Source organism: Paralichthys olivaceus, chromosome 9 (assembly GCF_024713975.1).
Source record: "Paralichthys olivaceus isolate ysfri-2021 chromosome 9, ASM2471397v2, whole genome shotgun sequence".
In the NCBI taxonomy this organism is placed as follows: Eukaryota; Metazoa; Chordata; class Actinopteri; order Pleuronectiformes; family Paralichthyidae; genus Paralichthys; species Paralichthys olivaceus.
Window position 1 is genome coordinate 13357211 of NC_091101.1, and position 26480 is coordinate 13383690.

At 40.8% G+C, this 26480-nt stretch overlaps 5 protein-coding genes and 2 non-coding genes across 12 annotated transcripts in view; 5 read left to right on the top strand and 2 right to left on the bottom strand.

Annotated features, from left to right (window-relative positions):
* Window positions 1-4: 4 nt before the first annotated feature.
* Window positions 5-2582, top strand: rnaseh2c (ribonuclease H2, subunit C). The gene is made up of 5 exons (XM_020111256.2): window positions 5-189; window positions 919-1073; window positions 1201-1313; window positions 1687-1806; window positions 2360-2582. The coding sequence occupies exons 2-5, from the start codon at window positions 920-922 to the stop codon at window positions 2381-2383; spliced, it is 411 nt and encodes a 136-aa protein (XP_019966815.1). The 5' UTR covers window positions 5-189; window position 919; the 3' UTR covers window positions 2384-2582.
* zbtb3 (zinc finger and BTB domain containing 3) lies at window positions 2257-7085 on the bottom strand. Of its 2 annotated transcripts, none has more exons than XM_020104538.2 (3): window positions 6949-7085; window positions 5722-6533; window positions 2257-5537 (listed from the first exon to the last, which is right to left on the bottom strand). In XM_020104538.2, the coding sequence occupies exons 2-3, from the start codon at window positions 6528-6530 to the stop codon at window positions 4508-4510; spliced, it is 1839 nt and encodes a 612-aa protein (XP_019960097.2). In that variant the 5' UTR covers window positions 6531-6533; window positions 6949-7085; the 3' UTR covers window positions 2257-4507. The 2 variants fall into 2 exon arrangements, with proteins under 2 accessions (XP_019960097.2, XP_019960015.2); XM_020104456.2 differs by having other exon boundaries at window positions 2257-5540.
* On the top strand, window positions 6959-10713 carry trpt1 (tRNA phosphotransferase 1). 2 transcript variants are annotated; one of them, XM_020109903.2, is made up of 8 exons: window positions 6959-7096; window positions 7387-7630; window positions 7838-7919; window positions 8743-8912; window positions 9336-9513; window positions 9603-9659; window positions 9755-9865; window positions 9951-10713. In XM_020109903.2, exons 2-8 carry the CDS (start codon window positions 7571-7573, stop codon window positions 9971-9973), a joined length of 681 nt encoding a protein of 226 aa, XP_019965462.2. In that variant the 5' UTR covers window positions 6959-7096; window positions 7387-7570; the 3' UTR covers window positions 9974-10713. The 2 variants fall into 2 exon arrangements, with proteins under 2 accessions (XP_019965462.2, XP_019965538.2); XM_020109979.2 differs by lacking the exon at window positions 6959-7096 and having other exon boundaries at window positions 7429-7630; window positions 9803-9865.
* A 533-nt stretch (window positions 10714-11246) lies between these two features.
* On the bottom strand, window positions 11247-21777 carry fermt3b (FERM domain containing kindlin 3b). Of its 2 annotated transcripts, none has more exons than XM_020104133.2 (15): window positions 21517-21777; window positions 20307-20431; window positions 18875-19108; window positions 17211-17327; window positions 16268-16436; window positions 15915-16017; window positions 15681-15788; window positions 15100-15234; window positions 14894-14940; window positions 14544-14668; window positions 13951-14057; window positions 13550-13771; window positions 13245-13369; window positions 12726-12867; window positions 11247-12309 (listed from the first exon to the last, which is right to left on the bottom strand). In XM_020104133.2, the coding sequence occupies exons 2-15, from the start codon at window positions 20428-20430 to the stop codon at window positions 12130-12132; spliced, it is 1938 nt and encodes a 645-aa protein (XP_019959692.2). In that variant the 5' UTR covers window position 20431; window positions 21517-21777; the 3' UTR covers window positions 11247-12129. The 2 variants fall into 2 exon arrangements, with proteins under 2 accessions (XP_019959692.2, XP_019959770.2); XM_020104211.2 differs by having other exon boundaries at window positions 20307-20493; window positions 21517-21772.
* trnaw-cca (transfer RNA tryptophan (anticodon CCA)) lies at window positions 18056-18127 on the top strand. The gene has a single exon. It is a non-coding gene; the product is annotated as a tRNA-Trp (tRNA).
* Window positions 19400-19471, top strand: trnaw-cca (transfer RNA tryptophan (anticodon CCA)). The gene has a single exon. It is a non-coding gene; the product is annotated as a tRNA-Trp (tRNA).
* An 884-nt stretch (window positions 21778-22661) lies between the features above and the next one.
* Window positions 22662-26480, top strand: part of macrod1 (mono-ADP ribosylhydrolase 1) — a 109793-nt gene continuing 105974 nt past the window's right edge. For all 3 annotated transcript variants that reach the window (XM_020085899.2, XM_020085891.2, XM_069531148.1), the window contains exons 1-3: window positions 22662-23389; window positions 24511-24609; window positions 25144-25251. In XM_020085899.2, coding sequence (XP_019941458.2) covers window positions 22981-23389; window positions 24511-24609; window positions 25144-25251 — 616 coding nt within the window. In that variant the 5' untranslated portion in view covers window positions 22662-22980. The remainder of the gene's footprint in view (window positions 23390-24510; window positions 24610-25143; window positions 25252-26480) is intronic.

Here is a 26480-nt window from a genome sequence, read left to right on the forward strand (position 1 = left end):
CACATCCTGCATCAGTAAAATCACCTCTCACCGACAGGGGGCGGCAGCTCCTGGTCGAAGAGACCCGGTAAAACATCATCGAGCGTTGAAGAAGAAGAAACTTCCGCCGTCACACAGAGACTGGCGCTAAAGGAAAAAGTAAAAGAAGGTGAAGTCTCGCTGATCGTTTAAAGACATTCTAAACAGCAGGTTTGTTTCTTAATGTTTCATCGTTAAAACACTTTAGAGTCTGTGGTGGAGGAGACGTGCTGTTTATTTTAGCGGAAGTGTTCAGTGTTTGTGGTCATTGACAGAAACAGACACAAATGATTCCTCTCGAAATAACATTCATTTGACCAACGTTAAATAAAGTTGTTGTTGTGCAGTTTCCACAACTTCATTAGGTATTAATACGTCTTCAAATATTAAAATCAAATGTCTGAATACTTATTTATCTAAACTGTGCATGCTCTGTTCGTCATACTACAAAACAGAGAAAAGCAGTTTATCCGAAACAGATGCCGATTATTTATTGGTGAACTAACTTGATGAATCGTCTATTTGCTGGAGTTCTTTATATCACATGGACACAGAAGGGAAATCAATCTATCAAACTGTTAAGTGCAATTCAAAGTGCTTTGTGTGCTGACGAGCGAAGACGGTACAAATGTAATTACTAAAGCAATAAAATACTAATGTTGACAAGAAATAAAATGTAGCAATGAAATCAGTAAAACAGATTTAAAAATTACATAAAATCCAGTGACAAGTAAAATCGATAAAAGAGGACAGAACCATTTTAAATGTGAAGTAAAGTAAAGCAGGCGACCTGCTTTTATAATCATAGTGAAGGTTGCTCCGGCTGAACACTCGGTGTCAGTAAAATAGTAGAGTGAAGATGAATTGTTATGTTTGTCCTCTCCTGTCTTCTGGTTGCAGGATGTCCTGTAACACCAGTGTGACCCGTGTCCATGTGTCGTCAGTGGACCAGGCACAGAGAGCTCCAGTCCATCTCCTGCCCTGTGAGATCGAACACAACGGGCCGGCCCAGGTCTCACAGTACCTCACAGCGACCACTAAAGACCGAAAATATGGTACACACACAGTGTGTTTATTCTCTGTCAGATTTTTACTTTTGCAAAGTAAAGATAAGCTGCAGTTCAAATAAAAGAAAGACACACTAAGGCTCAGACTCACTGGTGTGTATGTCTCCCTTTACAGAGAAGACGGTGTCATTCAGAGGGCGTGGCTTGAAGGGGCAGGAGCTCAGCTGTCCGCAGGGCTACACTGGCCTGGTGCTGAAAGAGATCAACAAGCCCGGCTCTGACCAGGAGGTAAACACCACTCAAACTGTCTGGATCAATCCACATGAGGCATAGTGTTGAATGCATGAGGCAACAAATCAGATTAGCAGTGATGTGGGTGGAGAGTGGGTAATAATGACTGAATCCAGAATAGAAAGACTTGGGTCGCTACAAAAAGTGATATCTGCCAAAAGCAGGGTCACAAACCCCTTATTCTTTAAAACAAAGAAAAACAATCTGAGCAACACTCATTTGTTTTTCTTTGCTGGGGTTTTAATTGACTTCTTTTCACCTAAAAAAACAAATATGCAGTTTGGCCATAGTTGCCAAAAGCTTTGCAAACAACTGAATGAATACATGATGCTAAATAATAATAATAATAATAATTTGTGTGTGTGTCCAGGACAGGACAGTGAAGGTGTCCTCTGTGTTTGACAAGCTGACTTACTGGAACCTGGAGACATCTCCGAATTCTGACGACACTGTTGTGATGGCAATGGATTGGCCAGAGCTTGCTGATGCTGTAAGTTGTTTGTTAGGTTTTTATTTTTACTTAAAAGGCTGGTTTAAGACTTTACCTGTGTCATCTACTACTAACTTATCTAGACTGTGGTTTGAGATGGGTATATTTTAGTAAGTTTAACCCTTAATCACAAGCATGGCTTTAAGAATGTAAGTCAAATAAAGCTGCAGCTTTACACATTTTCCGCAGGAAGTTCACTTTGTTTACTGACAGAGCAAACTATCAAACAATAATTTTAATCACACATTTGTTTTTGTCACATAAGCATATATACTATTAAAATGACTTTTACAGCCTAAAAACTTTGAATCTTTCAGTCAACATGCAGCTAAAAAATATGAAGCGTAGATACAAATGGTTCAATTAAAAGTGGATCGCTGGGTTGATATTGGAACAGTGTTGTGGCACTGGTCTTTGTTTCTCTTCAATAAAAAAAAATACAAAAAACACTTTATCGACAGCTGTATTTAATTAGAATATCATTGTTTGGAAAGACAAGGACACAGAGGCAGACAGATTTGTAGGTGGACACTGATATTTTGTCTCCTCACAGATCCACGGGCCGGTCGAAGACTGAAGATAGAGACGAACCTCTTGCTAAGAAAATGCTGGTGGATGTCACCTCCACGTGTTTGGAATGAAATGTCCAGTAACTGCTGGTTACCGGCCAGTGAAAAGACTTGCTAACCTGTGTAGTGTTACTGTTGCAGACAGGTATAACATTTATATTTTTGTACATGTTCTCTTGTTGTGAAATTTTAAAAATGTGGACTGACCAACCTGTGCATTTTGTGAGTCACTGAAACATTAATATTTACACATTAATTCACAACAAGGTAACATTTAGATTTTCAACACGTTCTACCATACAACTCTAAAGAACCACTGATTCACTTTCCCTTGTGACTCCAAATAACTTAGGTTTCTATGGCAACGCTAATACAAACAAATTTCATTCCACCAGCTCCCAAAACATTTGAAACGGTGCAGAAGAAGAACAAATTCCACAGTGTCAAACAGTCATTGAGGCACATTTACAGTTTTAGATTTCAACAGGAGGCATGTTTTCTGCTTGTGTCACCATGTGTTCACACTGTACATGCAGTCTTCTACGACAGGAAAAAATACAGAATAAGCAAAGACAAAAGATAATAACTGCTTCCTCACCTCTACTCTAATACCCTACCAGGGAATGTAGGTTCACATAGTTTAACTTGTTTTTCATTCCTAACATCTTTTATTAGATGCTGATGGTAAATGTCATGAGTCTGTTGCAAGGCAGGACATAATAAGGCACAGTGCTGAGAGAATCCGGCTAAATTTACAGCGTATTGTTTGTCATTTAAATATTTAATTTAAAGGAATGATTTTGAGAATTCAGTCTGTTTGTAACGTTGCTGCACTGATGAGAAAAGGCAAAGTAAGTTTCATAAGATATAAACTGCACGATCAGTTTCTAATTATATCATTTCTGCAGATATGTGCTGCCACATAAAGAACACATAGTTTCATCCTGTAAATAACACCAAACAGTAAATCATGGAAGGACATAGGTCGATCTCTGTCAGGACACAGTCACACCGGAAAGACAATTTTATAAATCAGCAACAGTAAGCAACTTTTCAACCTTAAAATAGCAGCTTCGAATTGAGTTTCGAAGATTAACTCACTTGAATTCCAGAGAATGATGCTGCTTTGGTTTGGACTCCTTGAACAGAGAGCAGCTTCTGGTTCAGGAAGCCGGGGACCATGGGATTATATCCACCGCTCAGTTGTGTTTTAGTGCAGTGAGTGGGACTACGCAACACATGGATAGATGTTTTTCTCCTGATGAAAACCAATTCATTGCTCAGAGGTGGTCAAACATAATTAATCCCCATGTGTGGCTGCAGAGGGCGCTGCTGTTCAGTAAAAGCTACATAGTGTTGCTTTGACATAAACTGATGATTTGAGTGGAGAATGTCAAATGACTTTTTCAAACATTTTCATACATGATTTATTCTTTCTAATAACATTTAATACCCAAACATTTACTCTCAGTATGAATTATTGTATTTCAGTATTCATGTGGAAACGTCCTCACTAGAATAGACAGACGGGGACTTCAGTCCAGGGTGTTTACAAAGATAAAAATATTTTGAGATATTTGAATAAAATGAGAAGGAACTTTTTTGGTTGCAGGTTGAGAGGCAGCACAACTAAGGGAATGGGAAGAGTGCTTTTAGAAATGTTATAAACATTATTGTCATATAAATTTAAAAAATCTATCAGGTACGCTTTGTTGTTTCAGGGTAGTGTCAAATGTGACGATGTAGTATTAAGTATGAAAGAAAGAAAATAAAGCAGCGATAGAAATAAACAGATTAGTGTTTATTTCTGAAAATGTAAGATTTTGAAAGCAGATTGGCTTTTATATTTAATACGAAAAAATAATTTAGCCTCTCAAACGTGAATATTTCGATTATTGAAGTGTTATAAAATGTTTCAGTCTCAACTGTTGATTGGATAAAATAAGAAAATAACAAGAAACTATTTGGGTGTTGGGACATTGTGATAGAGATTTTCAGTCAACACAATTCATCAATTGATTTAAAAAAGTAATCGCTAACTCATTATAGGGTTGAAGGCATTATTTCAGTCAGTGTATCATATTAAAGTTTTGGTGTGGGTGTGAATAAGTATTGAAATACAACAGTGTGTGTTAACTGAGATCTGGTGGTGCTTGTGGGGGCAGGGAGGGATCCATGTCTGCCTTGCTGCGCTTGGCCGGCAGCGTGTGGTCATGAGCTTTGCGAATGTGTCTGTACAGGTCGCCGGACTGTGTGTAGCTCCGATAGCAGTAGCGGCACTCGTAAGGGCGCTCGCGTGTGTGCACAATGGCGTGGCGCCTTAGCGTGTACGTGCATGAGAATGTCTTTCCACAGACGCCACAAGTGGGGACGTCCTCCATGAAGTTACCCATAGAGTCCTGGAAATACGCTGCAGGGTCTAAATGCTGCTGAGCTGTGGACGGAGGAATGAGGGAGGCGGCAAAAGAGTTTTCCTGGGAGGAAGGGCCGGCACCAGAAGAGGAGGAGGACGGAGAGAGGGGGAAGGAGTAGTCATTTGAATGGGACGTCATCTGTAGTAGGGCCTGCGGGTGGGAGTGGAGAAACTGAGGACTGTTCAGCTCCTCTTCCTGGATGTCATCTTCAAAATCATTGTCCAGTTCCATCACTGGTTCTCTCTCTCTGTTCTCCTCCTCCAGCTCTTCATCAGATATAACTATGGCCTCTACTTTGACTTTGACATTCTTCTCGTCACTGCTGTCTGTATGCACTCTGCCTACACTTCTTATGGGGTGTGAGGCTCTGGTATCCCCCTCAGGCCCCCCAAGGGTTTGTGTCTGACAATGAATGTGAAAGTCTGAGCTTTGGCTTTGAACTGACAAAGTGTTCTGGATTCGGATTTGGGGAGGTGCACGCTGAATTGGTGATTGTGTTGGATTGGACTGTAAGTGTGAGTTGGATGCTGACGGTTGGATTAACATGACCCTCTGTTGTCCTCCGTCTGATGTGCCTCTGTGGTCAGTCTCCAAGGGTTTCCGAACATCATTGTCACGGGGAAGTCGTGGTACGTCCTGATGAAGTCTAGGGGAGAGACTGGATTCTGACAGAGCAACCCCTGACCGCCCACCAGCCAAACTCACTGGGATCAGGGAGGAAGAAGACGACGAAGAGGGCTGCTGGTTGCTGCTGCGGCACATGAAAGAAAGAAAGAAATGAGGATAAAACAATAAATAGTAAGAATGCCCAACAATTAAGTGCATGCCCTGTACATTTTACTGGAACTACCAGTTGAATTCCACTTGTCTCTGAATATTATGTAAATTATTTTATATCTATTTTAGTCGATACATTTACAACAGTTTTATACCTGTACATCTCTGTGGTGCTGCAGGGGCTCCCGAGTGCCGACCCCTCCCCCTGACCTCCAATCACCATCCTCGTGTGACCTCCAGAGGCGGGGACAGATTGACCAGTGATGAGGCCCTGCACCTGCTCTCTGCCTGGGGGCAAAGGAGGGGCATCCATACCTGGCTGAGTGGTATCCGCAAGATCAGGGCTCAGAGGAGTGTGAATCCGTGCCTCTAATGACCCCCCACCAGTCCTCCGCTCAGACTTCACAGACTCCAACTGCCTCCTCACCGCCACTGGTGAGAGTCGCACGGCCATTGCGACTGAATTCAAGTGATCTCCTGCCATGGCCACCACAGGCTCAGCTCCACCCCCACCATCTCTTCCTATCTCTACTGCCTTCCTCACACCAGCACTCTCTTCGGAGCGAGTGCTGTCTGCCTCAGCCAGAGGCCCTCGTCTCTGCAGTCGTCTTTTGCACACTCTGACCACCTCATTCATGTGCAGAAAGCTCGCAGCCGCCAATACGTCCTCCACTGGTGGAGACTCCTCCAGCTGCAGCACACCTTCATAGACAAAGTCCAAGAGCAAGCCAAAAGCAGCAGCCGTGACAATGTCACTGTCCAGTGTGACAGAGCTGTTTCCACCATTGCTGCCTGGGGAATCCGAGTAAAACATGTGGAAGAAAGGCGAGCAGGAGGCCAAAACAGCACGATGAGCCAGGAAGCAGGATGATCCCACCACGACAGTGCAGTCACAGAGGAAGCCCCGCTGACGCTGGGAACGCAGAGCGGTCAGGAGCTGCTGGGAATGCTGGGGGAACTCCATCACCTTAGCAAGAGAGACGATAAATCATTACAGACAGCTCTGGGGTCAGCTGCATAAATATCGAGAAGAAAAAGTTATGATTTCTTCAGATAATGACATGCACAAATTAAACATTGGGTCATCTCTTTTGGCAAAACAAAATACATAAAGGGTCACTGCATGCAAATTACAAAAACCACTGTATTACTATTATAATTAATGAGGTTCTCTTAAAATAAAGAAGAGCGAACGCAATATTCATAACACTCTGTTCGACACTTGTGGGCCACCGTACATAAGAATTCCATTACAGTGTTAGCATTAAGAACAGTAACATCAACATGTAGCGACCTCTTTAAACACAGTCCATGGTGGCGACTAAAAAATGACTCTGTGACATCAACAGTAAAAGTAACTTTTGAAAAAGCAGGATACTCACCGCGAGTGTGGCCCGTGTGTCTTTTTAAACACCGTTATTGACAGTTGAGTCTTCGGAGAGCCGTCATGGCGATCTGAGCAAATCCCTCAGCGCAGTTTCACCATCGCATGTGACACTACACACAAACAACACCGTCAACGACGAGCAGGTGAGGAGGACACACAGCCGACAACGTCAAATGATGATCTTCTTCCAGACAGAGATGCAGCTCCTGATCACCCGTGCTAACATCTGTTAGCCAAGTACAATCCCAGAGCGCCACGACCCGTCATCTGCTAGCATCCATTAGCATTGAGTTCGCCTGACACAGAGAGCAGCGGTCCTGCTCTGGGTAACTCGTGTGTTTAGCGAAGCGGGGAAAGTTTTCTCACCCGCGGCTGATGATGCTTGTTTGTTTCCTTCCCAGACAAAATGCTAATTTTCCTCTGTGGTGCTTAGGTTACGACAGCCACACTCCACCTGCCACACCGCCACCTACAGGCGGGTGGAGGGGACAGACAGGAAGTGGGAGCATGTTTGTTGTGTCGTGGAGGTTTGCTCTGAAACGTACCCACAGATTTACACATTACATCATCCAGCAGCTTCAGATCATGATCTGAATGATAGAGCTTCCTGCATTGACATGGACAGTGACAGAGGAGGTAGAGGAGGAAGAGGAAGAAGGAGAAACCGTGGTGGAGAGGTGAGAGATTGTAGCTCCACAGAATGAGATTGTGCCCATTTTATAAAAGCTCCCAAAAACGGATTTCTAACTCATGACATGTCTGTGACATGTTACTATTAAGGCAGGCAGCATGGGCTGTTTGTAATAGTAAAGTCTGGGCTCTTTTTTTAAACCATAGCTATATTTAGAGCTGACAGAGACACTCAATCTGTCCTCCCTGACCAGGACAGAGATGTCCGCCTGTCCAAATCCATGTCTTATGCTCTTCGCCATGGAGCCAACCAGATGGGTCTTCAAATGGGAGCAGGTGAGCTGATCTAGATAAAACAAAAGAGCCTTCACTGATACTGTCACAGTCTCTGTCAGAGGTTTTGAAGTATGAAGCTTCCAGGACATCTTTTCATATCACTCCGTAATCAACGATGATCATGATAAACATCACATTGTTGTTTATTTTAAGTTCATTGACAGAATTTCGCTCCTGAGTGACGGTTGTGGTTTTAAACGTTTCTTTATGACAAACACTATTTTACAAATCTGAGGTAGTGCACTCAAATGAAATCTGATTTATTTCCTCACCATGCTTACACACAATATATATTGGACTTTTGTAATATGATGAATAATAATATTAATAATAGTTTTATATATATTTATCCAAATTTTGCCATGGATTTTGTGAATCACTTTGCAACCTTGTTTAGATAAGGGCTATACAAATAAAGTGTTTTAGTTATTATTATCATTATTATGTTGTGGGTTTATTTTTTGTCTTGTAAATGTAAGAGTTGAGTAAATGTAAGAGTTGTAATGCTGTATTATTTTCATATATCGGTCTATTTCATTTTAATGTGACCAATTGGCTCACTAAACACAATTGTTTAATTAAAGCATATTATTTGGAGATCTGTGCTTCAATCACAGCCTCTTCATCTGATGGACTGAGTCACTCATATTATGAACCATAGTCAAAGCACTCAATACAATCAGGGTATAACCCCACCCCCTGTGCTCTTAGTTTCACGGAATGCTTGTGGACTGTAAATGTATTCCAGGGCAGCATGCAGTGCACAGAGGTGAGTGAAAAATGGAACTGTGATCAGAGTTATAACAGCTATGATTCCTCACAGATGGCTTCTTGTTTGTGGAAGAGCTCTTGGCTCACCCGCAGTTTCGCTCTTACTCATTGGAAGACATCGAGAGAGTCGTGGTCACAAATGACAAGCAGCGCTTCAAGCTCCGTTCACACCCAGAGGATGGACGCCTGGAGATTCGAGCCAACCAGGGCCATTCAGTGCAGGTATACAGAGCAATGAGTTCTAGGATTGTTTGTATTCCTGAACAGAGACACATGGACATCTGTGGATGGCACAGAGAGGAAGAAAATTGGTTTCATCAGCAAACCAGCATGCCAGGATGTTTGGGGATATGTTGATATGTATGTTATATTTGTGCTGTTTATTTAATGTGCACCAAAACTGCTTTTAGATGGATCAGTTTTCCTCCTTGTGGACTAACATGTTGAATCTATGTGGTTTAGTCACATCTTAAATTGTCCCATAATTTTGATCCTATCCAGTCAGTGTTTTCTCCAGATTTTCCCCAAACAGTAGTTGACCTGACTATCACTATAGATTTTTACAACTAATGAAGCAAAGTTTAACAAAACTGTAATGGTAATCTAGTCCATCAAACTTCTCCCTGGTTCCTTTGCTGTTGTCAGGTGAGGGATTTGGAGCTGAAACCGGTCCTGACTGGTTCTTCAGACTATCCAGCTGAGGCCATTCATGGCTCCTACCTCAGCAAATGGAGCTCTATCCAGCAGCAGGGTCTGAGCCGCATGAAGAGGATGCACATCCACCTGGCATCAGGACTCCCAGGGGAGGATGGTGTCATGTCAGGTGTGTGTGACAGAAAAGGAGACACACACGCGTGTCTTCTGGGACATTCAAATAACTGGTCCTACAGAGTCATTTCATTTTCCCTCCAGGAATGAGAAGTGACTGTGATCTTGCCGTGTTCATCAACGTCACAAAGGCTCTGGCTGGTCAGTTTAGCCTTTTGACTGTTTCCCAATTGAGTCCACTTGTTTATCCAACAATCTGTCTCATATCTGTTTTTAATGTATTTGTGACTGTACAGATGGTATTGAGTTCTTCTGGTCAGAAAACGGTGTGTTGCTGACTGCAGGTGACGCAGAGGGAAAACTTCTCCCAAAATACTTTAGCCGAGCCTTAAGACTGAGACCCACACGTAAGAAAAGCTATCACATGGAGTTTTTTAGATTTTGTTTTGAAGGATTCATGATCACTGAGGTCACTCTTGTCCTGTGTTTCAGGGAGCATCCTGCCACTGCAGTAGAGGCAGCCTGCGTCACCTGTGTGTAACCGGGGGGACACACACCTCTCCCCTGCCGCTTTCTCCCTCCTGCCCCACCCTGAGCAGTGAGCAGCCGCTGAAGGGGTAAAAACTGTGGCCTCACGTCAGGCGTCCTGGAAGACTGCTCCAACCAAGACTGCCAGTGGGAGGAACCAATGTTTTGATTGATTGAGTTAGGTGGGTTTAAAACAGTGGTGATGATACTGTAGTGCGTGATGATTTAAAGCAGCCAGCCAGTGTCATTTCTACTAATATTTGTTAGAACAGCAAAATACAAGATGACAATAACAAAATAAACTTCCACTTTCATCTGAAGGAAAGAACATATAGAAGGACATAAAGAAAATATTTTTTTCTCTTACAACTAATTCAATAATATACATTAAATTATTATATATATATTTAAAAATTGAGAGTTAGTTGAGACTCTCCTTTACATCTGTACAGTAAATACAAAGCAGCTGCTTAGTTTAACGACAGGTTTCTGCTGTCAGCCTGGTTCTGTCAATATTTAGGTAACAAATCCTCCCAGCACCTTCAAATATCACCACTTAACATGTTATATTGTTTGTTATGTTATACCATGTAATATCACACCACAACTTCCCAGTTGTTCCCGTCTGTTTCCAGCGAACATGCTGAATCACCGCTGCAATATTTGAACTGAAACTGTGATAACAATCTGGAAAATAAATAAAATAAAAGTGCTGTAGGAAAAGATAGATTTTTGAATTGGTCCATTTTTGAATTAGAACATTTTTAATTGGTCATGTCAGTAATAAAAAAAAATTAAGAATAGTTAGCAAGGTGTGATTAAAGCTTTGATAGATGGAATCTTTACTGTGTTGATACTGAATAGGTGTGCGTCCATGAGTGTACAACAGTTTTTAGTGTGAATATGTGCATTACATACGTGTTTATTTAGAGTTTACAGTATCAGACATGCATGTTTATGTAGTTCTAAATATGTTCCTGTGTTTTCTCTTTTGCTCTGATTAGACAGCACTTGACCATTCCCGTCAGTGTTGGCTGTGATCGAGCGTCATAGAAATTCTATCAGTGTGGGGATACTAATTCATCTGTGGTTGCTGGAAGGATCACCTGTGCTAGCATCCTGTGGTGGGTTGATGCTTATAACAGTTCCCTTGGTAACACTTGGTACTTTGGCAGGAGCATCCTCTGGAAAAGGAGAGTCCATTCAGAGTTAATCCTAAATTAAACTAAATTGGAAAAGTTGTCATTGACAGAATCAGGATTACAGTAGGGAAGCATCTTTATTTGTATATGACAAATTAACCAACTTATACTAGCGAATGTCACCTTTTACATTTCAGTAAATTTCCCCGTTGTGGGATGAATAAAGTATATCTAATCTAATTTTCTCATTGTATTGTTAGTGCTAACTAAACTATGGCCCACATAGGTCAATCTGAATAAAAAGTTATAAAATATATAACACTGGTCACAAATACACACACACACTGCCTGCTGCAACTAACAAGCTAACAAACATTTGCATGTGTGGTTAGTCATGTGACTCAAGGAAAGCAGAGGATGCAGGAACTGGTTTTTAGTTAACGGACTGCCTTTACTGTGTCTTGCAAGATATGGCCACACAGCATGGGAGAGGAGATAATTCATCTTAAGCTTCCTGAGTAATAAACAACAGAAGTTACCACCATATGTCACGACTACCAGGAGTAAAGATTATTAAAAGTGACTTCTGTAATTAGATTTTTTTCTTATCCACATGTTTATGTGGAAAAGATTGTATTTTTAATTGTTGGCTCTAATAATAATGTGATGAAAGTGATAATACGACTGCAGCAGTGGACAAAGTTTAGCTTTGCATCCTGAATAATACTGATTACAAGTCTGAATACTAAAGGGTGAAAAAGAAAAGCAGCTGGTGGCTTATCCAAGAGGTGTTGTTACGACTCCATGAAATTATTTTGTCTTAGTGATGATGAACCAGATGTTACTTCATCCTGAAGGAAAGTGGAAGTCAGCAGGAGGACCACTTGACTTGAACTCATGTGGACTCCTCCCTCCTCAGAAACAGTGCATGTGAATCTAACACTAGAAAAACTTTTTGTGACTGACTAAATGTAACATAAAATTCACTGTGTGATTTAGTCTCAGAGAGCTTCATGGCCTCCGGTCAGCTTGTGAAAGAGTTCCTCATTGAGCGTGTCGCTCTTCTCACGACTGCGTGTTGACATGAAAATGTAGCCTCCAATAAACTCATGAACGATTTTACAGTCGGCAGTCACGCAGCTGAACGCAATGTTGACGTTGCCTTCAAACTCGATGGCCATCTGGAGGGGTCAGAGACACAGACACACACACGAAGAAACAAATGTTAGCTAAGATAAATGCATAATATTAGGAATGATAATTAGACACAGCGAAAAAATAAACTCATCCCTGTAAGAACCAGAAGTCCTCTGGTTTTATAGTCAGTGTTAATGAGGTCACTTCCTGTATTCCCGTTTTACTGCTGATCAAACCTCCATCATAACTGGAGGTTTCTCTCTGTGTGTAGCTTAACTAATGTTTTATTTAAGGTTTCTAAAGTCGCAAATTCACTCAGACTGACATTTAGACAAATGGCTTAGTGACATAAGATTTTCCACAACCCATGACCGCTCAGAAAACCAAAACGAGCTAATTCACCAGCGCACACATCTTGCAAACTGTTCTCCCAGACAAAAGCCTGATTACAGAGTCTGACCTGTCGTATGTCCCAGTTGACGTTCCACTGCTTCATGTTGTTGTAACGCCACGTCTTGACCACATCACCCACTCCCAGGTCAATGCGGATTAGGCGGTTTGGGGCGATGCCCATTACCTCGTCTTTTCGGCTACCTTTGAACCTGTTGGTCAAACAAATGTCTTTCAGTGTCCTGTTGTTAAAATCTTGCTTTGGATGCCATCACTTTTATCAACACTCATGTTTATACCACTACTGCGTCAGGAGCAGGAACTGATGAATGAATGTTTGACAGTTTCAACATTCATCAACTGAACTGTGCCTCAGATATTTTTATTGTTTGGCCTTAAATTCTTTACTGTTCTTTTTTAAAAATACAACTATAACAGTCATTTATGTATTTATGCTGTGTATGAGTAAATATGTATTGACATTTTACGTAATAGGAAGAAAAATGTAACTATCAAAGTTCTAGTTTGGGACCAATGGGATTAAATTGATGAATTCTGAAAAAGCTTCAAAGTAAACTGTAAACGTAACCTGACAACGAAGTATGAGAGACCAAAGTCAGGAAGAGCCTGCCAGATCTGCAGGAAGCGCATCACTGCATCATTCAGCGAGAGCTGAGCCACGTTCTGGTATGCGTCCAGGATACGAGGGGTCAGCTGGAGGAACAGGTAGAGGGTAGAGATCAGATGTGATCATATATTTGCTGCACAAACTTATAAAGTCAATATCCATCCCTGTACTGCTGCAGATGTCTAATACAAATATGAAACCTTGCCTCTAAACTTTCTTATCATTTTGTGTCATTTTTCATTCCTCCTCCTGTGTGGCTGTTGTACCTGTTTTGTTTTGTACTTCTTGTGGTAGCGTGGTGATACCAGACTGTGGGTATTGATGCTTTCATCGTTGGCAGGTGCGTTACTGTTGGAACCAGTGTTGGTTTGCTGCATTTCCAGGAAAGTGTGGATGCTCTGTATTTCACTCTGGAAACTGCTGTCTGCGAGACTCATGCATTTGGAGGCCAGTCGACATGCAGCCATCCACTGAGCATACTGCTGCTTCTGGAGGGCGAGAGACAAAGACACAGTGTAGATAGAGAAAGAGAGAGAGAGGAGAGGTGGAGCTGGGGTCAGAGGTGTGAGATCGTGAGACAAACAGTAACATGAGGTGTCGAAAGAGAGGTGATGGAAATGAGAGGATGTCACATACAGAAACAAGAGATGTGTGCGTGTGACCTCACGTTTTCACAGCGCAGATAGACCTCGTTCATGCCCTCAGGCGCTGGTATCAGGAGTCTGATCTGGAACTTTTGTGCGGCCATGTTAACGTCTGGAGCCACTTCACACCCTGTGTGCAGAGTCATTATCAAAGTATCAGAAAACTCAGACCTGGAGATGAAATGTTGTTGGGACATACAGAGGAGAGAAACAAACACTAATGTCTTGTGTAAATGATGGTCTAATCACACTTCCTGTTCTCTTCTGTCTTGATGACATGTGCGTATTTGTGTTTTATTTTTTGTTAAGTGTCAAAATTTTGGTTAGGCTATCCACAATATGGAAATCAATGCAAATCCTAATAAGAATACCTGCCTGAACTTGTGTGTGTGTCGGGATTTACTTGGAAGCATCACTTAATGCTGTAGTACTGTATGTGATCATTTCTGAGCAGTGATGTTTCACTGATCTAAATTAACAGGATACTAAACTATGACTGCCAGTTCATCTAACTAATTGATTCATACTTATGGTTCAATAACTGAGGACACGAATGGTGACCTGACTTAGCAGGAAATGTAATACTAATAAAAAAGTATGATAGTTTATTCAGTACCTTTGAGGTTTATCTGTTGGATGGGCTCTCCGATGCTCTCCTCTTTGCTCTTGAAATAAGAGATGGATGTATCCTGGAACTTGAACCAGTATTGTTTGTATCCCTTCAGCGTCAACCTCTTTGGCCTGAAACACAGTCACATTAGATAGATAGATAGATTTCACCAAATCACTTCCACTGTTGTCTATTCATGTATAACAGAAAATGAAAAAAAAATTGAAAATACAGTTTAAGTTTTTGTCAGTGGTTCAAAAGTAAAACATTTGTTAAATAGTAGATGTTTATTTATGTTTATGTCATCAGTCAAGATCAGTTCATGTAGACCTGAGAGGTTGGAAAAGGAATCTCACCTGAATATCTTCAGATAGTCATTGAGTTCTGGTGCAGTCATGTTTTCCTGGAGGAATGGATAAATGATTCACATCTCACTATCTTGTTTCCGTGAAGAACAACATAGAAATGATTATTCTTTGAAATCTCCCTTTAAACTCGTACTTCAAACAAAGAAATAATATAATAATATAATATATAATAAAGTGAGTCCAATATGTCTGACCAGCAGATCGGATGCAGAGCTGCTGTCTCCATCCATCTTGACTTCTAGACACTGCAGGGCTGATTCCAGGTCATCCATGGCTGCACTGGAGCTCAACATCTGGGGCTCGGACTGAGACACCTTACTGATGTGGTACTACATGAGTTTCAATAGAAGACAGGAGAGTGACAAAGTCAAATGTACGAGATGTGAAAAGAGACTGTGTTGTAGCTTCCTATTTTATGTGGATTCTAACATCAGTTTATAAAGGGCAATCTCTTGTAACTTGTCTTCAAGAGAGACAGAACTTTTACAACTAGTTCTACCTTTAACCTTAGTGCAACCTTAAATCTGTTATTGGAAATACAAATTGGGTGTAATTTTTAATCCAGTAATGTAGTTTGACATATATTGACAAAATATGGCGATATATGGCTTTAGTCTGGATCCTTACTAGTGTCAAAATGAAAATTGAACTTTTGAATTCCTGTAAAACACTTCAGAGCTAAATAGGGGAACCGTTCACTTCCTATAGAGCATTTTGAAAATAATGTTTCTATTTCGGTTGATGCACCCATTTCTCCCTCCACAGCAGTTTCTACCTGCAGAGCTCCAAACAGCATCATCTCCTCCTCTGTGCAGTCGATGTCCTCCAGCAGGAGGTTCCAGCGAGCCTGCTCATAAAGTTGGGTCAGACGCACAGCATCGTACTGCAGGGACACACAAGAGGAATAAGAGGGTGGAGGTGAAAGAATGGTTACACTGCCACTGTACTGTGCACAAAAATGTACTGTATTAACATTTACACAAACACACACACACACACACACACACACCTTGGGTTCTATGTCATGGAAGGCAAAGTATTTGAAGCGAAGCCAGAGTCGATCATTTTCTTGGATGCCCTGCTGCAGAAGACAATGGGATGAGTCCAACCACCTGAGAAAACAAAATTGTAATTATACATATATACAGTATATATATATACATAAATATTACGAGTCAGAAGTGTGACTCTTTAGATTCAGACTCTTTGAGAAACAGGAGGCCTGAAGCTAAACTTTGTTTATAACCTTGCAGAATATGTAGTATAAAACTGTGGGGCTGTCAAGCTTTAACTCTGCTTGTTCTCAAAAGCCACAGCTCGTCACTCGTTGGTTTTAGCACACGTGTATGTATATGGACATACCTGCCATTGATATGGGCCTTGTCTACCACGCTGGCTGGGCGGTACTGCTTGGCTATGACTTCTGGGGCGGGGGGAGGCTGAGTAACTGAAAGCATCTTGTAGATAGCCTCCACCTGAGGTGAGTCAGCAAAGTGAGCTGGCATGCCGTTGTACAGACAAGGCCGGGACACTGCAAATGAGAAGTGAAAGGTTACACCTCTTTTTTTAATAGGGAGTTAACTTCAAGGGAATTAAGTGACTAAAAATTGAACGGATAAAGTCTGAGCTCGATAGTTGTCTCAGTTTTTACTGCAAAACGTACAAGAAACTGATAAAACCATCAATCAAACTTTATTTGTATGGAACCTTTCAGACAGGTCCCATGATGCATATTTCATCAAATTTAGTAAGATGGCATGAAAACATGTACTAATACATTTAACAGACATATAAAACAGTTTAACATTTTCCAGCGGCAGATAATGGATGAATGAATAGATTATATATACCATACACATTATAAACTCCATGATTCATCTGAATCTTTTCCCCTGTGCTTCATGTTTACCTTCATTTACAGGAGCATAATGTGACTGTTTGTATAAAAGCTCCTGAGGCTAAATCTCATCCTTGAGCATACCTCAGTGTCTTCTTAGAGGCAAAACACACTCAAATTAAAATCTTTCAGTGATCATTGTTATAACCTTATGTGCTGCTCATATGTTGAAAGGTTATTTTTAATATTTTCTTTATTGCACAACAACAAAGGGAGGAATCCCTTTAAGAAAGGTCCAAGAACAATAACGTAAAAATGAAATTGGTGGTAGTAAATCAATCTTTGATCTTTTGAAATTAGTTTTGACATATTGTGCATATGGTACATCAAACATTTTTGACATTTCTTTACATATATTGGCTCAGAGACACAACTTCTCATATGTGTGTGAGTGTATGAAGTGTGTACCTGAGGAGAGGGGCACCTCGCTCAGGTCGTAGATCTCCTCTGTTGAGTTTTTGTCTTTCTTCTTCTTTTTCTCCTCTACAGGCCGAAGGAGGGAGAGCTCCTCAGGGTGACGGATGTCTGTAGAGGTAACAGAGAGGAAATAGAGATTTGTTTCATTAAGCAGAGTTTGTCTCAGCTGTAATACAATGGTAGTGTGTCTGATTCCGGGTCTGAAGAATGTGTGTGTGTGTTAAACTAAGCAGGGAACACATCTGTACAACACTGTGGTACAGACACAAAGACCTATGACACAAAGGTTAGCGAAACCTGCCAAGTATGAAACTCAAAATCTCAGAATTGCTCTGCTGCTCAGATTATTCTCATTTTACAATTGTTTACAAATTACACAACTGATTTCTAAGGATCGGATGTATCTGAGTGGTATTTAAGAGCCTGACATGCATCTGTGAATTCAGATGAGAAAGTAGCTTGTTCAAACAGATAAATCTGCTCGGTCATAAGATTCCTATTCAGTGCAACAATGTCCTGGAATTATTTTGGGATTGGTCACACTTCATAGTTGAGGCACAGAAATTTAGACCATGATTTTTCATATTTCAATAGATAGAAGCGAGTGGTAGCGAGTCTGACTTCAGATCAGAAGGTAGCATGTTCACACTAGGGATCCAAAACTCCATTATCTTATCTAAGATGATACATTGTGCTCTAATAAAACGATTAAATTTGGGTCATTGTCTCAATGCTTAGTTGTTATTCAGTGATGGAGGTGAAGGAGTGGTTACTCTTCAGTTCTGTGGGTCGACTGTGTCTAACTCCAGATCTGAAGTTTGTTCAATGTATGACAAGACTCTGTGGCGCAACGGTAGCGCGTCTGACTCCAGATCAGAAGGTTGCGTGTTCAAATCACGTCAGGGTCAGGATACATATTATTTAAACTAACAGGTGCCACAAGCCGTTTGATACTGTTTCACATCATGGTTATCGTGTCTATGCTTTGTTGAGCAGAACAATTAGATTCAAGTGTCATAATCAAAAGGCAGCCACTGACAGTAATGGATTAAAACCATTGTAAATATTAGGCAGATTCAGTCTTTAAGTGTTGAGTTATATTTCATTTTGCTCTGCAGCGGAAGCCCATCCTTTGTTTTTACACACAAAGAGAGTTAATAGAGATCTATTTCTGTGTCTGTTCCTCCTCTCAGTGTTCGGGAATTCGATAGAAATCCGAGCTTTCTTAAACTGTACCTCAGCTCCCTCTAAGCTGCTTTTCTACTGACAGATTTCATTAGTTCCCCTCAGTCTGCTGCTTTTCAAAAACCTTTGCAGTCAGTTGCCACCTCCAGGGGATTTCTGGTGAGGAATTGAGACCAAGAGGTGCCACAATTAGAATAAATGAAAGCATGAAGCAGATGGTGGGGGCCTGAAAATGATGTGTATGTGTGTGTGTGTGTGTGTGTGTTGTTATAGTCAAATTAGACTGCAACATATAAATGAGACACATTTACACATCTTGCATAATTAGGTCATGAACAGCTTCTGAGTAGAAACAGAATGAAGAAGAACTGAGGGAATGGTTCCATTACTATATCACATTACAGTTAAAGGAAGGAATGAAACAAACAAGCAAACAAACTGAGACACAAAGAAAGAATGAATGGACTCACTGAGCATCTTGCAGATGCCCATCACGGTCTGGAAGACGGGGCTAGAGAAGCAGGCCTTCAGCCTCAGGGTGATGCCGTTGGGCAGACCCAGCTTCAGGGGCTTGTGCTGAGGCATGAAAATCAGCCGAGCATCAGCATGAATGCCATATTTCTCCAGAGTCCAGGACGTCCGCAGCAGCCACCGCTGCTTCTGCTCCCACCACAGGACATGGTCCGACCAATCCTGCTGGATCTCTGCAGAGGACACACACAAAACAAATGTCACTAAAGGCCGAGGCTGAGCTAACATCCATTTGTTTCAAGCACTCACAACATTAAAGTGACAATGAGGGGAAAATGATTCATTTATATCGTATCTGTTCTATGTAGCCTAGTGTTACTGTTCACTTCATTAGGAACAACCCAGAACAGTTCGGCCATCAATTCTTAAATTAATATTAGCTTCTGTTTTATGTGAAAATGGCTGCTGTGAAGGACGTTCAGCAACACTGGATTTTAACAGTTGCAACAATGGCCTCCACCAGAGACTCTGTGGCGCAACGGTAGCGCGTCTGACTCCAGATCAGAAGGTTGCGTGTTCAAATCACGTCAGGGTCACATTCTCTCAATGACCCATGAGTTTTCTATGGACTTGGTGTAGAACATTATTATGTGAGTTTCTGGCTTTGATGCACCACGCACAAGAAATTGAGTGAAGATTAAAATGACAGACAATTGATCGTCAACCGATCGATGATTAGAATAAATCAGACATCTGAGGTAAATGCATTTAAATGCGTCCATGAAATGCAGAGTTGCTGAGCTCCTTGCTCGCCTTTTCTTTTGCCCTAATTTTCTCAGAGGAAATCTCAAAAGGGATGTTTCAGTTTCATAGCAACCACCTAACTTCAATCCCAAAAAATTTAAAATTATGATTCACTAAATAAAATAAATTGTATGATAATTAGAAATAACAATAAACTAACTTTATAAATAACATATTTGCTATGTGAATGTAAAATATAGTATAAGACTATCATGGTATAATATAATTATATCACATATAACAGCTGAGCAGTCTCTACTGTTATAATACTTAAACATACACCTCCTTTTCTGCATAACAAGTAGTTTTATTTATAACACATACTACTTATTTTTGCAGTTTTGTAATGGATGGTTTTAACTAATGCATGAGTTGCATGATGATTTAATGCATGTAGGATGTGTCATTAATTCCTAATCATTATAACCTCACTATGATTTTTTGATTATTTAATTCTTGTTGGATCATCAGTCAGTAACTTCATTTATTCATTTAAATGCCACCAAATTAACAGGAGCCTATGTGCAAAGCAATATAAATTTCGATCAGGGGCTCAGAAAATACTATTTTCAGTGTGTGACTGAGAGAAAGACTGAGACAATCAGCGTCAGACAGACAGTGACCTACGTGTCTTTTCCACCAGCTTGAGGATGACCCCTCCGACGTGGAGTTCAGAGGTCACACTGAGGTTGACAGGTGGGGCATCAGGCCCCAGGTCCTCCACTGTGACTAACAGGTCCCAGGCTGCCATACTGAGAGAGAAAGAGAGGAAGAAAGAGGATGAGAAAGAGAGTGAGGAATGAAGGAGACAGGTCTGACAGAGCGGAGTAGACAGATACCAAGAGAGGATAGCAGCAGAGACAAATTTGAAAAGAAAGAAGCACTAGATTTAGTCAAACTGAAAACAAGTTGTTGGTCAGAAAATGCTTTTTAAATGTTTGATAAATGTGATTTATGTAAATAAGATGAACATGACAGATCTTATTGAATGATATCAAAATAAAACATCTATTTAACCCCCAACACCATCTCTTCAGGTCAGGTATTAAAATCTGTCAGATGTTTCTTCATAGAAAATGTAATATTTGAATCATTATTAATGTACAGTCCTATAATGAATGTCAGTAGTTAGAAATCTGTGAACAAATTGTTATCATGTTTGAAGTATGAAAAAAATGATAATAACATTGTATGTCAAAAATGACAAAGAGGATAAAACTGCTGTGAAAAGGTGAATTACACAGCCTGTAACAAAAGCACGAGAGAACTAAATGTTAAAGATATTAAACCTGTCAATCATATTACAGGGTTCAATGTCACATGATAGGGAGTAACACAAACACACACATACAAATACTGGATGACCTTATACTGGCATGTCCAGTTTAAAGAGCACTTCCTTTTTCTGCTTCAAACTATTGCCATGTATGCACACTTCCGCTTTCTGAGGCACCCGCAGTGTGATGTTCACACAGAGCTAAAACAGTTACTTATTGCATGTGTGTGAGAATTAGTCTGATTTAAAGATATTACATTTGATATGAGCTCGTTCCTCTTGTTATTGTATTTTCAAACATTACTATCACTAACAATGCCATGACAATGAATAAATGACAGGCCTGCACCATTCCTCCCCTCTATTGGAGGCTTATACTTTACATTTATCTGAGTGGGCTCCGATGTGTGACTAGTGAACCAATTTCATTATATTATATAAAGCGATGTGACCTTGTAAAAGACATATGTAATACAAAAGCCCCACATGTACACACCCCATCCTAACGTTCTCTGTCACTCATGCTGTCAGACACGCAACCACACAGTAAAAAAACATTACCTTCAGTCTCCTCTGTTCAAGGTTTGGAGAGGAGGAAAGCGGAGGGACCCCTGTGCCTCTGCCAGATCTCTGAAGAAGCTCCCCACGTTTTCGTTGAAAGTTTTGTGCAAGAGTTTTCGCCTCTCTCGGGTTGGGTGGGTTGAGGTCTGTGCAGCTATATCCGTGGTTGCCTTTGTCACTTCTGTCAAGACAGCCTTGTTCCTTTTTTTTTGTCAGTTTCCGCCAGGCGGAAATGTGAAATAAGCTAAATTTTTGACTGACAGGCGGTGCGAGTTACGCATATCAGGCAATGTGCATGTGCATATTCCTACAGAATATGTGGAGGAGATGTTAAACGACCGACAATACACAGTATCACTCTCTTCCATTTGTCTCAGAAAGCAAGCACACAACCAACTCATGGTAGACCGCAGATCACATTTGGGCTTTTGCAAGATTAGCAATAAGTATTCGTAGGATATGTATTATTCCCTGTGTTATATTTTCATCTGCATTTCTTTGTATGTTTGTTTGTTTTTTAGCAGGATTATGCAAAAACTGTGGGTCAGATTACCATGAAACCTGAAGGAAGGTTGTGGCAGGGGTCGGGGAAGAGCCTATTACATTTTCAAACATGGGAACAGTCTGATATTCGGTTTTACGTTCCGCTAGGGGGCGACAAAATTGAGATTAATAAGCAACAGATAATGTTACCTTCAGGGGCCTTTTTTTACAGTGTGCAGATTGAAGGAGAGAAACACAGTAAAACAGTGTGAGGAGACAACTATACAACTGCATCCTACTACAATATGATATGTGAAACTCCTTAAACAGATCGTTCTGTCATGTAATTATTTTAAACTGAAAAAATAACTAAACGAGAAAATGCGTATATTTATTTTAACTTTTGTTAAAGCCCTGCTTCCTTCCCTATAACTATGCTGCAAATGATACTTCAATAAAATAACAAGAGACATTTTATATAAAGGTTAAGAAACCTTTTTTACCTCGGTAAAATAATTATATTTAACACTTTTGGCCATAATTATAATATTTCCATGATTTTTGAAAGAGGCCTCAGGGTTGTTTCGTTGGCCTCGGCTCTCCCATGTCATCTGACCGAGGGGACGGACTGTGTGAAGCTAAAAATAAAAGTAGTATTGGTCTCACTGTTACATTTATTATTTTCTCTCGTAATAATATAAACGTATAAAAACATCATTATACAAAATGTTAACGCCTATTTATACGTTTTAAAATGAGTAGTTTGAGTGAAAGGTTAACTGGCACCCCCCACTCCCTCGTGTAAATGGTACATTCCACACGTTTTGCGTCCCAAACAAAAATGGCACATGGACGCTGTCAGACGTGAAGTGAAACGTCTGGTGCTTGGCTCGTACCGAAAACGAAACTTAACCGTGAGGTTGACATTAATCTCCGGGGAAGCTTCAGTAACTCGACACGTTAGCCACCCCGGTGTCTAACATGGCGCTGCAAATATCAGCTCTACTTTCACATGTCAGAGCCCTCTCCCGCTCCCTCGGCTCTGTGCCCCGTGTCCGTGCCGACTTCCAGAGAGCCGCGGTCAAGTTCAAACACACAGCGGCTCCAGGAAGCCCCCGGCCGGGATGGAAGCCAGCAACAAGTCCTCCCCGCGGCCATATTAACGCTGCCGTCCGAACAGAGAAGTTCTCCACAACAACTGCAGCGACTCTTTGGAAGTCCAGTCCGGGCCACGGGGGGAGGAGAGGCTGGCTGGGTAAAGTAGCCCTCGGTGCGGCCATTGGAGTGAGCACAGTCGCGCTGGTCCACTCTCTCCACACCGGGACCCTGTCCGCCATGCCCGTCAAAGTTAGCCTGAACTCCGCGGAGGGAGACTGGAAGAAGACCAAGGGTGAGACTGAGCCACGAAACCCGAGAAGATTCACATTTAACAGAGCTGCACCTGCCGCTGGTTGATAGACATACACAGTTTAAATTAAACTCACACTACCAGCCCCATGCATGTGAAGTGAATGATGATGATGATGATGAGTACAATTATCAAACATGTCACCAGAACCCGTAGAATTAGTTTAATACTTTGTCCTCTGTAATTCATGCATCAGAGTTCACGACATACTGCACACTTTCATATTATTTACCGTCGGGACACTTTACTGTCATGATCATTTACAGTGTCACAACATTTTGAAATGCTAGTTTGGCTTAAAGGTTCAGTGTGTAGAAATTAGTGACATCTAGTGGTTAATTTCACATTTCAGCTGAAAACCCCTCACCTCTCCATCTCCTTCCAAAAATGAAAGAGAACCTGTGGCAGCCTTCAGTTGTCATAAAAAAGGTTTTAGTGTGCCACTGTAAAAAAACATGGCGGCCTCCGAATAGAGGACCCGCTCCCGATGTATATATAAAGTATTTAAATATAAAGGGCCTATTCTAGGCTAAAGAAAACAACAATTTGTAAAATTTACATGAAACACACTAGTGCAAGCATCACAAGAATTATTTTATGTTCAGTTTCAGATCCCTTTCACCAAAATCTTGCACACTGGACCTTTAAGGTTAAAAGATGAAAACATGCCAACATATCAATACATTTGACAGTATTTTTATAACATTCTGTTGTGTTAAAAAGTGGAGTTTGAGGAATATTGGTTGTGAATTCACAAATACATTGACTTGTCTATGACAGACAGTCTATTGGCAGCACGTGGAGTAATCCCCTCGTGTCTATGTCCTGTTTAAAGATCCAGAAGGTTTTTGCTGTCCTCAACTGGCAGGCAGAATTCAGCATTAACCTGCTAGGTCCAGCTTTTGTATGTCCCGAGATGGGTGAAAGTATTTGCATGTATTGCTGAGTTTTGTAGAAACACAAAGACACAGGTGCACACACACTCACAGGGGTAAAAGTAACACCCCCAGCTTGTGGCTATGTCAGAGCACAGGGTAACCAATATTCATTTTATATCTCGCTACCTCATTACTCCTGATCTCTATCTCCGTTATATCCCTCAGACGTCTTGCTGTCTCTGTTGCTGAAGGACCGGCGTCAGCACTACAGGACGCGTGACTTTGTGCCATTGGATGAAATCCCAGTGTGGACCCCCACTGCAGGTCAGAAACCCATCAGTCCAAGTCACCGTCATGTTTATTGAGGATTGGAGAGCTGTGGTGGTGAATACAAGTGTTATTTGACATTTGGCCTCATTACATCAAATAACTTTTAAAATTCTACACTTAGAGCTTCTCAAGAAATTATGATCAACACAGAGACTTTGAAGAAACCTTTTGTTAAATATGTAATATAAATGTTAATGCAGAAATAGTGTATAGTGCACTTTTTTTTTGAGAAATGAAACTGGCTGAGTAGAGTTGGTTATGTTAAAAATAAGAATAACAGTTATTAATATTCAAGAGGAGAGTTTAGCTGCCAGTCAAACCCAATTTGTCCACACCCACATAAGAGGTTTAATCACAAATCACTTGTGTGGGTGGACTATAGGTGTCCAGTGACTTTCATTTTGTTATTCTGATGTTAAGTATGGGAACAAACCACCAACACATTTCCCTTGTGCAAATTTACCGGATAAAAAATGACTGATCGTCAGACTGATATGTTCATACTGTATTTCTGTGTCTCATTATCAGGTGGTTCTGAGCCAAGCCGCTATCAGAGGAATGAGAAGTTTGACAAGAAGATTTCCCTCTACAGCGGTGACATCACCAAGCTGGAGATTGATGCTATTGTTAATGCAGGTAGGTGTGTGTGTGTAGGTGAATGTTCTTAGTTGATTCAGTGAGCGGGTTTGTCATCCAACAAGGAGCTATTTCTACACATTTTAAAATAAAAATGTAAAATGGCATAAAGCACGATTTTCTTTCATTTTTATTTCCACTATTTGCTGTAAAAGTGTTCATTGGGGAAAAGAGAAACTCATGCAGAAGAATAATATGCAGAAGAAAGCCATCCAGTTGGAAATATGAGAAAGGATTAGGGATTTAAAAGCTTGGTGCTAAACTGAGCGGAGCCTCTGGTCCCTTTTGTGCAGTGATGTGCATGTACTGTACATAAATATAGCACAAAACACCTGAGAGGGCGGTTTGTGCTGTGATTATGGGTGAGGTTATCTGTGTGTGTGGGAGGGAAAGATACAAGCTTTTATGTGGTTACCAACATACTGGGAAGTTTGCTTTAAACTAGTGTATAGTACAGAAGAATATAAGAACAACAGAATGGTTGAGAATCAGAGGGACTGCTGACAGACTCTCTGGAAAAAATCTAAAGCAGGCAAAGCCACACAAAGCGTTGATGAGAAATCTCATCAAGATTACGTGCCAACTCCATTGAAACGGATAAATGTTAATGAAACTCTGTAGATTCAGTCGAGTGATAGCTGCTGGTGTTTTGGGGGTATAACTATGAAAGTCAAGTGTCAATGAACAAAGCTGATCATATATTTTACTCGGGTACCGCATCAGATTTAACTTACTATCCTATTATAGCAATGGTTTGAAGATAATCTTTACTAGTGCATATATCCTCGAAGGGCGTTGATGGTCCCATCAAACTCATTTTCTTAGTTTGTTTTTGTTTTGTTTATGTAGTTTCCTCTAGTCATTTGTCCTGGGATACTACTTCTTTTATTGCAAAGAAACCATTAACTAGCTAGCGCTGCAACGTTCAGTTAATTTAATTATCAATTAACTTGTTGATTTCTTTTTTCAATTAATGAATTTATTGTTGTAGTCAATTAAATGTCAAAAAGTAGCCAAAATTTTCCCATTAGAAGTTTTCAGAAGAAAGAGTCAACACCCCAAAGGTATTCAATTAAATAAAACACCCTTACACCTAAAAACAACAAGTCACCAGACTTATGAGAAGCTGGAACTAACGTGTGCGTTTGCACGATTAAGCAACTCCAGCGATGGAAGGATTATCAATTTTGTTGTAGATTAATTTTGTGTCAAATCATGAAAGTCATTCA